Source organism: Neolamprologus brichardi, chromosome 23 (genome assembly GCF_056152115.1).
Source record: "Neolamprologus brichardi isolate AB-2024 chromosome 23, ASM5615211v1, whole genome shotgun sequence".
NCBI classification, from domain to species: Eukaryota; Metazoa; Chordata; class Actinopteri; order Cichliformes; family Cichlidae; genus Neolamprologus; species Neolamprologus brichardi.
The window spans coordinates 15685694-15702598 of NC_142125.1; the positions used below are offsets into that span (position 1 = coordinate 15685694).

The following is a 16905-nucleotide window of genomic DNA, read 5'->3' on the forward strand; positions in this document are numbered from 1 at the left end:
AGGACAGTTCTGTAAAATAATTACCTCATCTCAGAATAATGAAAAAGGTATTTGTCTTTGAAATGTTTAGCTCAAGCATCAACATGTAATTCACGCTGAAGTTTGTTATCGAGGGTAATATCTAAATAATTGTACCTCTGCAACCGCTGAGTCTGAGCTCCAGTCATCATGTTGGACACATTTAGGTGGAGCAAAGAATTATTACAGTGAGTCATAAAGTCTAGACCATCATGATACACTTCCTTCCCTTAAAAAATATAGTCAAAGAACAGAAATGTTAAGCAAATGTTAAGATGTGTGTTGTGTTATTGTAGTAGAGCTGTGTTTGGGGATTTTTTTGTGATGCATACACAGCAGCATTCTGCTACAAAGTAGCGGTTGCAGTTGCAAATTAGTTGGATTATCAGTTGGATTAAAAATTATGCATAGAGTTGAACATAAGTATAAACCACACATAGGACCACCCTCTTTACCAGGGCTAATCATTATCCTGGATTTCTTTCCTGTTTCAAGACCATCATCAAGTTCATTTTTGAACTGAGACGACATAAGGCTGCACTAACTTCCCAAATTCTCAAATCATATTTTATAGCAGAAACACAGTGTATGAAATTCAATGGCAATTTAATGCTTATTCCATCTTTCTATGTGAAAGCAACACTCTCATACAAACAAATCACAGACATTTTTAAGACTTAGTTAGCATTACTGCCTCACTGAGCAGACAAAATGTCCTAATTATGTGTTTCGGTTGCATATAATGCACCTCATGTTGTCAAAGTAAACATTTTAAAGACTGCTTAGCACTCTTAGACTAATAGTCTTAGTCCTGTGAGTGAATGGTAACTTCCTTTACAAATGAGTGCTATTAAGCCTTAATGCTTTCCAGGCATGATGGAGCAGCTAATTTTAGCTTGGATGCTAATGGCAGTCTAGAACAATTAACATGTCTATTACTGCCATAAACTGTGAATAACACTGAACAGCAGAAGCCATTTATTCTGTTGGAATCTAGTGGAAAAGTAGACAGCTAAAGAGGCGTCGGAGGGGAGACAGTGTACACCCCAGACACTGTGCGGATGCTAAAATCAAACATCACTGAGGTGTTACTGTTACAAGACAGAAATATAGTTGGCGAGAAAAGTCCTCACTATCAGTCAAGGTCAGCTGTCTCCAAGTAAATGTAATTTGATATGATTCATTGTGTTTATTCTTAAGCTGGACAGTTTGACTAAAATAAATTCATCAATTAATCTAGGAGCGCTCACTTTCTTGCACATGCACTGAGCAGAGCCAATGAATTACTGCTGCTCTGCCCTGAAAAGCTGCCGCCTGGGAAAAAAAGGGGGTGAAAAAGGAAAATCAAACACTGTGGAGTGTAAATTATTCCCCTTTTCACTTTTTTTGTCAGAAGGAATAAATATGTGTGAAATACTGTGAAGCAAGTTTTATGTTGCATTATTGCTGTTCTGCTCCATATGTATAAGAACTTGAAAAAGAAGTGGATCCACTCAATCCAAGATACATGGCTAATAAGGATTTAAATCATGCCTGCCCAAATGAGGAACTGCATGTAAATTTAGAGACTGTGTAAAATTATTAGTGTGAGGGTTACTTGTATGTATATTCGTCTTGGATGGTCTTCTAAATTTGTAGCTTTTTGTTGTCCTCTCTTCTTGAACCTGCTTTACAATGAGATCACTAGTCAAAGGTCCAAAGTGGGGGTGTAATCAAAAGCTTTCTGTATATTCTCCCCCTGAAGGGAGGAATATGAAATCGGTTCCTTTTCTTTGTCTGTCTGTCTGTTGGGAGTCTAGGATCCACAGTTTTCAAGATTTCATGTTCAAATGTTCTCTGAAGGAAGATACCAATAAAAGCTCGGGCTGATTTAATTTAGGTGAAAACTAGGTCAAGGTCACGTCCTTATCGCGCTTGATTGATTTGTATCTGTAGTCAGATCTGGTTACTTACAACCACAACTATGATGGAAGGCCACAGTGACAGTGTTGGTTAGTTATATTGACCTTGTCAGAACAGCTGATTTTATATTTCACAAAAGGCTAAAATATTTAATCAGTGTGACCATTGCAGTCCCTTGATAGCTTCTTAACCGGTGCTTGAGCAAGCGACCCAGAATTGCGCTCCGGCACCTGCAATTAAAAAGTAATTAAATCTAATACATAATAAATACGAAGTGAGTTCATTTTTCATGTGCTGCAGCCTTTTGTTCCTTCCAGCTGATGGCATGGAGACACTCAATAACTAAAAGAGTAATGTCATTCCACAGCCTCCCCTGTGCACACTGCACACATCCCTTTTTCCTTCTCAGTAGATGTCAGTCGGAGTAGTTGTGAAAAAGAAAGTTTTCACAGGACTGTGTGCCATCCATGGAAGTAGACCCCATTATCCAAACATCTGTAGGTCCATGTCTGTTATCAGTCTCTCTCACATGGTTGAAGATGAATTTTGATCTTGATACAATGTTACGTCAAGTTCATTCAGGTTTGTTTGGATTCATTTATGCACAGCTCTGTCATGTAAGTTCCTGCCACAGCATTTTGGGTTTAAGGTCTGGACTTATCTAATCTGTCCCATTGCTACACTTTGATTCTTTTCTTTTTAAACATACTGCTGGTGTGCTTGACTTCTTTGTTCTTTTGTGTCACTCATTTTCAGCTAAGCTTTAGTTGTTGAACAGATACTTTGGTTTACAGAGGAGTTCATGGTGCACACAGTGACTGCAAGATGCCCGTGGCCACAAAACAAGCCCACATCATCGCCTCCTGACAGTTGAGCTGAGTAGTATTTGAGATTTAGCTCGTTGGTTTGTGCAATTTCTCAGAGCACGGTCTGACCTTGGGGTGAATTTTCTGGGAGGTCCACTCATGGGAGGTTTGTGGCATTGTGCTAACACCTGAGTAGGCTAGACCAACAAACTGTCAAAACTTCTACTTTTATAGAGGTGGTCACATTTGCTGATGCATTTGATCAGAAGCACATAGCTGGTACTTACCTTCTTAAATCCTAAGGCAGCAGTACGGGTGTACTAGTGGACTGCATAGACCTGTGAAAACTTTCTTTTTCATTTAACTGCATAACAGAGAACTGAGTTACTTTTTATTTTTTTGAGAAGTGTAGATTAATTAAAAATTTCAAACGTGCAAATTTCAACACTTCAAACAGCTCAAGAAATATTAGAAACATAAGCTGATTATTTGCCAAATTGCACACAAACAAACTCTGGAACTGTTTTTTTTCCCCCAAGAAATTTGAAGAAAACAGATTCTTTTCAAAGGTAAGGCCTGCTTAGCAAGTGAAATTTAAGACATAGATGTAATATTATAAATGCAATGTTCTGTTTTTTTTTAAATAATAATTTTTATTTGATCTGTACATGATATGTTAATTATTTTTTGATATTTTGAAATATTTTTGAAAACAGATTAAATGACATTGATTTTATGTCACTCATGAAAGTTATATATTAGTGAACTCAGCTGGTTTAGTCTAGAAAGAGCAGCACAGGATAGCTCCAGTGCAGAACATAGAAGTCACAAATGAATTTGTCCATGAATCAGTTTAAACCGCCATACTGGATCCTAGTTTGCCAACACACTAAACCTGCCTCACTAACTTGTCTTCTTAACTAACATTAGTCTAATCACTATTAAATGAAACTTAGCCTAATTTCAATAAGGAACATCTGTAATCACTGGTCTTCCTGCTTTCTTGGTTGTTATGCTGCTTTTCTGTTCTTTACATGACTACTGGTTTCCCACACTGTCAATCTCAATACTGACATCGTTACCCTAGTCCAATGATCTTCTCGTCCACCTGTGAGCCAATCAGCCTCCGCTTCACATGGTTTAAATCTATGCTCTCCATCACTCTCCCTTTCAGACTCTTTCGTGCAAACCACCTTCTCCTCATCTCCAGTGAGAGGTGTAAGGGGCCCATCCAGGACTCCTAGTATTACTGCCAGTGTCTGGCAGCCTCGCCTCTGTCAGTGCGCCCCAGGGTGGCTGTGGCTACACTGTAGCTTGCTATCACCAGTGTGTGAATGTGTGTGAATGGGTGGATGATTGTGTATAGTGTAAAGCGCTTTGGGGTCCTTAGGACCAAATAAAGCGCTATATAAATACAGACCATTTACCATTTACTTGAATATATTTGGATGTAGTATTGTAGGGTCTACCTTACAATATAAAGTGCCTGTTGTTGTGATTTGGTGCTGTATAAATAACACTGAATTGAATTGAACTTGAAGTGGAGAGTAGTGGACCCAAATCCAGACAAACGAAACGTGGACAAAACAGGAATCTTAACGAAGGGCGAGCCGTTTATTGTGGCTGATAAAGACTACAAAACAAAGGGCGAGGCAAAACAATTCGACACTAAACTAAACCCAAAGTGGGAAAACTAGAAAATATATGTGACAACTTTAAACATGAAAACCTGGGGTGGATACGAGGAAACCCGGAGACGTGGCGTGAGCATAACAGACAACCTGACAACGAATAAACAGAAAACTGACATGCTAAATACACAGAGAGGAGACGAGGGGAGTGGAAACACACGGGGAACATAGCTGATACAAATGAAGATGAAGATGGGAAGCAAAATTAAACACATTGAACACGGAACACGAGACTGTCACAATAAAACAGGAAACATAAAGATGCAGACCTAAGACACACAGAGAGGCCAGAGAGATACACATAAACACGGGGAGGTGAACTTAACACTGAAGACATGACAGACTCACATGGGCGACACGGGAGTGAGACAAACACACAACCTCAGGGAATAAATCATAATGAAGGCAAACCACAAAACTCAAATATATCAGAATATAATACACGGCTAAACTGTGTTTAAACAGGATCTAAATCATCATGATACCAAGATAATATACAATTAGCTCAGGATGCTGGGTGAAAAGACCCAGCACCCTGATGGAACCAAAACACGCTACTCCCATGCTTTCAAATTAATCGAACAAAGAAACAAGCCAACAAAAGTCAACTTCTCCATGGTTTAACATGCATGATTTGATACTAAGATCATTAAAGGAGACAAGTCTAATTTATTTTATCTGGGGAAAAATGATTTTCTTGGCTTTGTTGACATAAATCATGGAAAGGATAATTATTTTGATTTTCAATTTTGTATAAAGTGTATGTACCAAGTTAGGTACTTGTATCCATCCGTGAATGATTTATCTGTAACGTTATCTTGTGCATGAAGAGGCTTGTGCAGTTCAAATTCAGGTTTGTGCCAACACTACTGGCGAAGTTATAAGAACTTGTTGACTTCACATACTTTTCAGATTTATTATATTCAAACTTTTCCAGGAGAAGGTATGTGCCTTATTAAGAAGTTGTTTAAATGTGTGGTCCAGTTTAGATGATGCATTTGTGTGTTTCTAATACAACATTGTAGTTTCCTTTCATATTATCAGAGGAGGTGTAAATGAAAATGAGCTTCGTTTGAAGTTAAAAGAGGTCTCTTGGCCATTTGAATGGACTTTTGAATCCGTAACTAGCTTCAGCTCCTCAGCTGCTATCGACTGCAGTATTGAATCATGATGAATAAATAAACAAATAGCATAGGTACATGAGTCAATTTTTATCCTGCACTGCACAACCAATCTAGTGAGGATTGACGAAAAGTTAGTGAGGATTATTATACCTAAAACTGCAAAATAAAACCTACAACTCATACAGAAGCTACTTGTGAAGCCGATATAAAAAGAGACACTTAAAGCACTAAAAACAAACCAAAAAAAACCCCTCGGTTTACGGAGTAGTTATCCTTGATGAGCATTGGAAATCCCACCACCAGTAGAAGGGTGTTAACGAGTGTACCTGCACCTATGTGCTCCTTGTGTCTTCTAATTTTGGACTGAGTTACAACTTCAAGAGGACAAAAGTTCGAGTTCAGCCAACTGGTTGGATTGAGAGGGATGGAAAAAAAAATACATTACTACAGTTTTCTATAGTTTAGAAGAAAAAGGAATCCAAACAGTGAAGCAACACATATGGGATAGTAAGTAAAGTTTTCACACAAAAACAGCTTCCAGGAGTCACAGGGAATCTTTTTTAGTTAAAATGTGAGAGTGGTCAAAAGTTAATTCATTGAATTTCTTGCCTAGTAAAAATGTTTAAGACTAATTTTGCTTTGCAGACGTGGTGTTGTTACCCAGCAAACTGACATCCTCTTCTTTACTTTATATTTATATTTTGTATGTGACTATCAGTGAGAACTTGTTTTCTCTCCACTAGACTGTACTTGTTCTACTTTGCCCTCTCCCTGCACATTTCTGCATGCACCTTTGGCTCTGTGGCTGACGTTTTCTGACCTGTAGTTACTGACCGCACCAACCTGCTCACTTTTTATTGTCTGTTGTCTCCTGGCTCCTCTCTCACCCTAACCATTCCACGTACATGGCCTCACTTCATTTCTTTTTCTTTTCTTTTACTTTTTTTTCGTCCTGTTGAAATTCTTTCCCCACTTTTGCAAAGTTCTTCCTCAAAGGTGTTTGTTGGGTTGCCTCTGTAATATTGTGAAGCTCTGCTGAGACTACTTATGTTAGGATTTTTTAGTATATAAAGTTCTTTAATGTAATAACATTTTGTCTGCTATTTAAAAAACAAAACACAAAAAACAAGAATAATGTACGTTAAGACGGAAAAGACATTAAGGTTAGCTAATCCAAAAGTAATTTGGTGGTTTGTATAACTGCACCAGCTCCTATAAGAGGTTTTCTGCTGCAGAGGACAAGTTAGTCTTACCAGCTTCAGAAAAAGAACCACATTTAATGCTTACCAGAGTTACAGAAGCAGCAACAATAACATCAAATGTTAGGAGAGACAGAAATCAGAACTTTATGACCAAAATGCTGAAAAACAATCCAATACTGAAAATCTGTCAATAAGTAGTTAATACAAGATTATGTAAAAAGCTTCAGGTGCTGAAACATGAAGCTGTTCAGAGAACAAACATAGTGCACAGCTGACTTACCTACTTACAAAGGTATCAAAGCAAAAGGATGCTAATTTGAAGAACCTGTGTGTGTTACAGTATTACAAATGCTGACAGGGTCTCTCTTATCCAAAATGAAATGAGATTAGACTATCCGTGATAAAGTATCTTTCCTGTAATCCCTTACTGTCGCTGCTCTATTCATCAGCAAATTTGAATTCCTGGATTTGGCCTCCGGAGTTGCCACGTGTTCCAAATGTTTCCCAGGCATAGTGGGAACTGTTTAGATGAGTCATTGCTATGCAGGCTACAGGCCATTGTGTTCAAACAGGTGTAACCTACAAGCTTGTTCTTTGCCTGCCAGGATTTTCTGAATAAGCTAGTGATTGAACCACTTCCATTCAGCTGCACTGGGCCACCACTACAATCAATGTGTACAGTTTTGGGAATATTTCTCATGATCACACTCGCACAATGAAGAGTTCTGCACGCTAAACAGGTGACATTTAATAAAGGCCTCTCTAATTATCTGCTTAATGACAGCTCACCAGAAGACCTTTTCAAATGAAGTCATGAATTTAAATAACTCCAGGGTATATATACCAAGCAATGTGACTGCCTGATTCTCTGTATGTTATTAAACATATGAATTCAAGTTCAGATCATTCAAGACCGATCGAATGAGAACAAATAAGATCCGCTGAGGGATTCCTAAACAAAGTAAATACAGAACACTTTCACAGATGCTCGTTTACCTTCCTCTTTGGGACATCGAAATGCGTTATGTAAGAAGGAGTTGATATGGCAACAAAAGATTGGACTGGAGTGGATTAGATTTAACGCCGCCTCTTAGTAGTGAACATACTTCTGTGTTCATCAGGCCTAGTGCTGTGATGATAGTGGTTGCTAGCTAGTGGTTGAGAAAAAAAACTTTTAAACAAATAAATTAATGGAGTGACAAAACTTAAACGTCCAGTCAGAAAAAAGAGACACAATGAGAGGAGTCAAAATGGCAGGAATTTAATTAGACATCCTTGGTTGGATGTACCAAAGTGATGTCAATACAATATTTGTACACTGTATTTTTTTGGTTCTGCGTGTGAATTTTATGCACTCTGTCATATGGACTTTATGGTTTTAGTGACCACTTATGTTTAGTTGAGTTCACAATTTGGCTGCACCTACCAGTGATGGAGGGCAGAGCATTTGATTGCTCACTTGATCATCTTTAATAAAAAAGTCAACTTGTTAATACAGAATCAACATTTCTGCTCACGCCATAAAGTTTTCATAAAAAACAAAGGAAAAATCAAAAATGCAGGCGATCCAGCAGAAACCCAACTTCCAACAACTAAAAGAGGGTGACAGAAGGCACATGCAGACAAACAGGGAGGCACATTTTGGAAAAGGATGTGTAAAAGAAACACACTTTCATTTCAGGATAGAACACAATAAACTTGTTTCGAGTATTGCTCACATGAGCTTTGCTCAAGTAGTTTCCTTCATTTTCATCCCTGTGGAATTTTTGACCACTAATGATGCCTTACAGCAGTGTTTAACCAGTTTTTTTTTATCATCTTCTAAACCAACAAATGTGCAAACCACATATTCCTACTAGTGGAGTCGACTGACAACAGCTGGCAAAAATGCTACGCAAAGACCTCAAGGACATTTTTTGTGAACAAAGAACACTGCCAGTCAACAAATACGCATATTTCTAACTATTCAAAAATTCCAGTTTGCAAAAACTTCATCAATAGGGAAACTTTATCACACACAACTTTCTTTTTAATGAGAAAATGCCATCTAGTATCATTGATAAATGGTATGTGATGCTGGAGCGCACAGCAAATGCAATGGCTTGGCTGTATCTGGGGAGCTGAGTAGGTATGTGAGAACATGTAAACTGAACCACGCTAACAAGGAGGTAGGAGGACCAACTGTGCCATCGGTGATGAGGAGGAGGCAACTGTGAGTGAGCCAAAGGTGGAAAAGATTTCTGAGAAGAATGTTGTTCCAGTCATCTCCAAGTTTGCTTAGCTTAGATTTAAGACCTTTTAACGCCATGTGGAATAAATAATAAACTTTAACAATGTAAAAAGGCAAAGAAATGAACTGGTGACCCATAAAAACACAGAGAAAACAGCCACATGTATATAAGATGAAACTTCTAATGTCAAACAATTAATTAAAATATATTCAAGATTGTGGAGATTTAATTATGTAACATAATCTTGCAGGTTTTGAAACTGAAAGCATCAGTATCCTGGGGGTGCATTGGCTAACAGTAAATGGAATGCTTATACCTCCTTAAACCAATGTTGCAACTCTGAAGCAATAACTCTTCTCCTACCTGTACACTCCAGGCGGTGTCTGTGGGATGATGAAGCTCTTCTCCAGGTCACGGAGTACATCATTCAGCATCCGCACGTGGGAGGGGTCACGCTCTTTTGGGTCATTTGCCGGCCGCATAGTTTCTGACTGGAAGAAAGCTGCATGGTCTCTGAGAGCGGAGGCTGAGGAAAGCAAGGGCAGCGATAGTGCACTCTTGTCTAGACGGATATGTACAAAAAGAAAGAAAGAAAAACAACAGGAACAATCGATGAAAAAGAATATTGCGTTTAAGCTACACAAATGTCCACAAAAAATATTAGCCTAAAATGAGAGACGATACGGAGTCACTAGGTTGTGGTTTGAACGTTTGAGAACCAAAATCTTGGAGTAAATGTCTCAACAACACTTGTGAAATGAACAATTTACACCTTAAGGGCCATTTCAGGACTGGACTGCCTGTAACAAGGACCAGATCACATTCTTATAAGCCACATCACATTTGAAGGTGATCTTATGTATAAAATACAGACAAAATGAATGCATGGCAACACAAGTTTACATCACATGTCAAAACATAAACCCCATGGGTCAGCTGTCAGGATCGACACGGTATCAAATATAACACAATAAAACACTGCGGTGCATTGTCTGGAGTCTCGTGCATGTCAGATGCCCTTGCTGGGAACAGCAGCATTTGCAGTATTAGCTGGAGCAAAATAAGTGGTGCAATCATAGATTTTCATAAAACTGCACGTGTGAGTGGTCAGAACAGGGCTTCCATGGAGCAATCTAAAAATAACAGCAGCACTGGAAATCAGAAATTCACAAAGACCTTGAAAGTCAAAATAAGGCAAGGTTTTTGATTTTAATGAGCAGAGTCAGAGGTTTGTCTGATTGCACCTTATAGCCAGAATCAGATGGGAAATTGCCCTGTTATAACCGGTGCCTTCTTCAGCATATACCACAATAATAGAAGTCATTTAGGGATAAACTTAAACCACATATTAAACTGATACAGCTCATGGACGGATGAAAGAAGAGTCATGAAATACTTCTTAAATAGTTAAAGCTGCTAGCCTTTGCATGCTCTTTTCACAAGTTTAAAGATCAGGAATGAGCTGCGTCACATGCTCAGATGCTGCTGGTCACGTCTATGCATTGCGGATATCAGCTGCGGGTATTAGAAAAATCAGAAATCAGTTATTTTCTTATTTGATCTAATCAATAGAAAATTATTACTTCTTCTTCTCATAGCATAGCAAAAAGTTTACACCATACATCTGTTCCCTATCTGGCTTCAAAGTTAGTTTGTGACCTGAGCAGTCTCTCGTTTAAACCTTCCACCAACTGGGCACTAAACACACTAAATTAAACAGATTCCCCCTATCGAGCTAACGCGCATACATATCCAGTAACGATGCAATGTTGTCCTCATTAGGCTGTCAACACAAAGCAGGCTTGTTTTACAGTACATTTGGCACCGCAAATCAATTACCTTTCATTTACAGTTAATTGCCTTGTATTCTTGGCTCTATTAAATGATATCTGGCTGGATTCAATGGGCCTGTTTTGGAAAGGCTGAAATCTGCCATGCAACTGTTTGCATGAGGACAAAGGTTCTTGTTCAGGTGTTCGGCTCTTAATGGTCAACTGTCAGTTAGCAATAAGCAGTACACAGCAGTAAGCACAGCAGCAACACTGTTGCCAAATAGCGACTGAGGAAAATAATGTACAGAGGTCATTTTTAATTTATTCTATTATACAAGCTGTTTAGGTCCTTCATGCTTTCCATGTTTGCATATGTAGAAAAACAATGATGACCCATGCATTCCAGAGGAAAAACAAAACTTCATTGTTAACATTTCCATTAAAGAATAACAATGAAATAAATCACTGCAGGATTTGCTATTTTTGATACTTATACATAAGTATTCTCATATGGTTACTATTACTATTGGTATTATGCTGTTTTGCTCCAGACCTGCTATGACAGACATCCAAAAAAGAAAAACGAAAAAAGAAAACAACTGGGCAGGGGTGAGCTTAAGCTAGAATTATCCTAATTTACCATTAATCTAAAGGAGATAAAACTGGCGATTGCGGACTTCACTGAACCCATAAAAGGAGATGAAAGATACAGAAATCGTGCAAGGTTCAGCTGTATGAAAGTTGTTCCTGGATTTGGAGAATGTGAAGAGCTGTCTGCCTGGGATGACAGAAGAGAGAAGCGCAGACTTCTTGAGGATTATGTGTTATTATTCTAAAGAACAGCATAAACTAATGCCTTCCAAGATATTAATCGACAGACCTTCCCGCGTGTTTGTGCTCCTTCAGATAAGAGCGTGTCACAGTAGGTTTGAGAACAGAGCGTGACTCATTGCAGAGGAGAGTGGAAGACAGAGGGGACAAAAATAGACAACGAGCGCAGTTCTCTCCTACAAATTTAAATGGCTCTGGCTTCTCGCAGCCAGCTGGGACTCATGAAATATTGTTTGATTGTTGTAATCCATCACATCTTTTGACACACAGAGGGATGTGTGTGAGTGTGTTTGTGTTTGGGAATACAGTTGGGACATGGCCTCATGCGATGACAGAGGCAGAGAGAAGAAGTAAAGGAAAGAGCTTTAAAGTGATGTTTTTATTCTTTCAACATTCATTTATATCAGAATCTACAAATATTCGAGGAAATTATTCTCATTTTCACGTATTCTTCAAGAATCCTGGCTTTCCGATTTTGCGTTTGTCTTTATTTAGTTTTTAATTAAAGTGTTTTATGTCTTTTGCTGTTTTTTGAAATTACACTTGCATTAGGACCAAGTAGAAAATATAACTAAATCTACATTACCTTCCTGTGTTCTGTCAAAGATACCAAGTATCAAACTGCAGCTTTGTGACTAAAACTCTCTGTATACATAATGACTAAAATGTAAATTTTGTGGATATTCTTTAGTGCTTCTTTATAAGTAGCAATTATTGAGCTCACATGAAGAAAGATATCTGCTCCCAGTCGGAGGTTGAAGTGGACACTCTCTTATCTAGCTGCGTGTTTTTTTTTAAATCTCAGAAGAGGTAGTGTAATCTACCTTTCAGCGCTGTAAAGATTTTCAGTTGTACCAGAGCTGTCATTTTATTTATACCTCTATAGCATCAATAAAATATTCATCATGGGGTGTATCTGTAAGAAATCACTGGTCTTATCTCAGTCATCGTACCAAATGTCACCAATAGACTGAAACCTCTGAAAGGAAACAGTAAAGGAGCACATGTAATGACACGTGGAAATGATGACAAAGAGAAACGACACAAAAAATAAAATAAATGACAGCTGCAAGGTCATTTTTAAACCCCTAAGCCCACCAAGGTTTATGCCATATTTCACAATCTTACAGCAAGTCATCCAAATCTGTACCAATGCTCCACCTTATGTTCATGAAATCCACACATACATACACAAAAACAAACAACACTAATAACACTGTGCTGTGTATATATAAAGACATTACTTATATATTGTATATTGTGGAACCTTTTATAATATAATTTTCCATATTAATCTCTTTGCATTTAATTTCTTTTTTGTGTGTGTGGAAAAAAAAACACCACTTTGTTCATTGGAAGGGGGAAAAAAGTGTAAAGCACATAGCAACTCAAATAAATACATTGTAAATAAAAACCATTTAGCTGTGCACACAGTCTTGTTGCTGTGGCATTTGTGTCTTCCAATAGTTCACACAATTTGGAAAGAAAGGCTGTGTGGTTTCAAATAATGATTTAGAATATATATCTACCATGTGATAAGCATTCAGTTCGGCTCTGGTATATTGAGAACATGAACTGCAATTAATCCATAAGCAGTTCCCTTTTTACCGATTAATTACATGTTAAATCTCAAACATTTTTAAGCTCTTCTTTTCAGACTTTCACTCATTACTCAATTAATATCTAACTACTGAGCACACAAAGATAGCTCATCGTTGTATTCACAAAGCCTCAGAGCACATAGGTGATGTTCATGTCACATGACTGTGGAGGACTACAGGACGCCTAAAACTCAGAGGGTCGTGTCAGGTTGCAACAGATTTGACGTCTGTTTCACTTTTCCAGAAAATAAAACTAAAAGAAATCTTATTTGTTTTCATCATAAGCCTGATAAGTCATAAAATAACCATCAGATTGCATCAAATGCTGCAATCAAATTCTGCACAGAATTGAAGAATCGTTTCTTTCTTTTAACTTAACTAAACAACTCTTTGAGTACTTCAGCTCAATCTTTTAAAATTTCTTTTCTTTCTTTCCATTCAAAATCATGTGGCTATGACTGTGTTGCCAGTGCCACCAGGCACACAAACTGAGACACCACCAACACATTCGCTACCTTCTCCAACTCACCCTACGCCTCTCTACCACCTGCACTTAACACCGACTGTGACAATGAGAAAATGTGTCTCTTTTGGTTATTATTAGAATTTAGATACTGAATATATGATTTTATTAGCTCTGTACGTGTCTAAATAACATGCTGTGCAGATGAAAGTGGTTAGTGTCCACCTGATTTCACCAGAGGACATTATGACAGCATCCAGCAAAGCATACCTCATGCCTGCTATTTTCTACATGAACAACACAGGTCAGGAAATGAGGTTAAAAAATTGAAGACTTGAGGCATCAACATAGTTTTATAAACCATTTTTGTCTTTGCAGAAAAATGTTGGCTGAATTCATTTATGCAAGGCTGAACAGACATTATTCTTCTCAAGGCCTTCTGACTGTGAAGCCATCATGATAAAGTGGAGAATAAGAGTGTCCTTATGGTGACGGGCAAGTGCGTGGAACTGAAAGCACACAGAGCAGTAAATATGTTCTGTAATTTTCTGTAACTGGTTTGAGAATAGAAATTTTTTAGAAAGAAAACTTTGATCTTTTGTTAATATTAGTGGCTGTGGTGTCCTTGGTGATCACTGATTGGACAGTCAGAATGTAACTCCCTGTCCATTTAACATTCTTTCACTGATTACAAGCAGAGCCCTGAGTGTTTCACAGCTAAATGTTCATTAAAGTACTTTTTTAGAATGTGTTTAAATTGAATGTCCATTAAAGCCAAGGTCAGTCCACGACAAATTCTGAAAGAAACTTTTCTCCTCTCTGTTAATCATATAGTGGATCAACCTCTTGTTAATGCAAGTGCAACAAAGAATCCATTACAAGTGGATTTTTAATTTTTGGCTACGAATCGGAATTAATTAGCAGCTCAAACCTTGTACAATCAAAGCTGCAAGACAAAGTGTTTGGCAATGTCATTTGGAGTTTGTGTTTTTGCTCTAAAGCAGAAGAATCTGGGAAATGATAACTAAATTTCCATAACTCAGCAAAGTCAAAGACACATACATGAAGAAATATATATATATGTGTATGTGGTAGTGGTAAGACTAGTGGTAAGACTACATGCCTTTGGAACAGGAGTCACAAGTTCCATTCCCACCTGGGGTGTCTGTATGCACTAAGAGTGCTCGGGCGTTGCCCGCATTGACAAGGTCCACGCCAGGTGTTGAGGAACCAGGGCACCGTTATGAGAAGAGGGCATCGGTGGGCAAGAGATGAAAATAGGGGGCTGTTGGAATGCTACTAAGCAAGTAACCCCAGGTTACAAGAATAGGAGCATTAGGTGCAGTTACTCCAGCAGATCCCAGGAACAACATCTGAGATCTCTGACCAGAAGCGTGCAGTCCTAGGAACAGCTAAGATACTGCACAGGACCTTCAAGGACCCCATCATCATGGTTTGATATGCCATGATGATTATGGACAGCGCAGATGAAGAATGATTTTTATTTATTTTTATTTTTTTAAGTCTGGAGTTTGGACTGGACACATGAATATTGGTTACATGGCTTTGGTTACATATTTGATTAGAAATATGACACATTTGCAACGTTTGCACTGAGCCTCATGTCCCCCTACTGATGATAAAATGTGATATTGCTTAGACCTGAGCAAAGTTCTTGGGCACGTGCAGATGTGGAAGTCTACCATGGTAACTAACTCAGTGTGTGCTAAGCAAATAGCCCCCCACTTATTTAGACCACCATTGGCTTGAACTGAACTACAGACTGTCATATCCCCAAACATTAAAAATCTTCTGTATAGTTAAGGTTTTACTTCGTAGTTGAAATGTTGGAAGTTTACGTAATTCTTCACATACTTAATTTCACGGTTTTAAGCCCTAAATTCATATATGATTGCACTGTCATCAGGAATGTGGGGATATTGTTATCTTGCCAGAGAGACTAGATGGTTAGCACTGTGTAGACTGATAAGATGATAGATAGGAATATCCTCACCAGTGGAATTTTCAAGGATAGAAAGGAGCCATCATAAAGAGTATAAAAATGCCTTGTCTCACAGAGAAAAGTGTTGTACCCTACAGAATATCCATCGACAGTCTCCTTGTGTGAACAAAGGCCTCTTATACATCTTTAAAGTCTGTCTATAGAGACATCTTTTCACAACATAAGTAAGATGCCCATGTTGGTCTCGTTTGAAATCTGAGAGCACACAAGGTCATCATCTTCTACGCTTTTTGTGGGAAAAAAAAGGTTACATGGACACGTGCCATTATATATACTGAAGTCAGAGCTTCATAACAGTGGTTACCTTCTCTCTTTACTCTATCTCCAGACTTAAATGTAATTATACAGTGAAAGGAAGCTATTTGGCTTTGCCACTGATATGCCTAATTAATCCTGAAAATGTACAATGGATTTTAAGTGTCAGTCAGGTGTAAGGTGTAATTCCTTCACAGACACACACATTTAGTTTGATTTCCTCAGTGTATACTAGTAATTCTCAGTGCTGAAATTAGAAATGATCTACCTGTCTTTGAGCACTGCTGTTGAGGACCAAAGGAAGCCTTGATACTGGGCGCTATCCGAACAGTAAATTAATGGAGATTTATGTCAGATCAGACTAGACCAAAGGCAGTTTTGTATAAAGGGAGAAAAAAGGAGCATAGTGATTAAAAAAAAGTTGAACAAAAGGTGTTGGGTGGGGGGTTCAATTAGCTCTGGTTGTTTGATCTGAGTACCCTCCATAACTGCCAGTCATGAATACTGCTGTGCTCCATGCTGGCTGTGAAGAATCCATTAAATATCACTGGTCCTTTGCTGCAGGGGGCTGCTAAAACACCCAGAAACTCACTCACACAGCCGTTTCACATCCCCTAAATGTGCTCACAGTAAGCATTTAGAAAACTCAAAAAAACCCCAACAACCAACAGCACGAGTTACCAACCATTTAGCCTATACATAAAGGAAGACATAACAAATGTCCTGATAGCAAACTCGAAATAATAATCACCAACTGTACTCTCTCGCACACGTGTAAAAAACCTTTTTCATATACAAAAGCTTTCAGCAACTGCACTGTTTTCTGTCGCCCCCATTTCCAGTGAATGTGAAATTCAGAACAGCACTTTATTGTGGCTCCCGCTCTCTTAGTCTTGTTAATAGACTGTTTACTTCTACTTTGCTTCGCTTCTGTCAGTCAATGGCTACAACCAGGGAAAACCTACAAAACCACAAAACAGCAACAA

At 38.3% G+C, this 16905-nt stretch overlaps 1 protein-coding gene across 1 annotated transcript in view; it reads right to left on the bottom strand.

Annotated features, from left to right (window-relative positions):
- The window catches only part of naaladl2 (N-acetylated alpha-linked acidic dipeptidase like 2), a 281530-nt gene that overhangs the window by 12113 nt on the left and 252512 nt on the right, over window positions 1–16905 (bottom strand). Inside the window, exon 14 of the mRNA XM_006801991.2 lies at window positions 9338–9536. Within this exon, the coding sequence (XP_006802054.1) occupies window positions 9338–9536 (199 nt within the window). The remainder of the gene's footprint in view (window positions 1–9337; window positions 9537–16905) is intronic.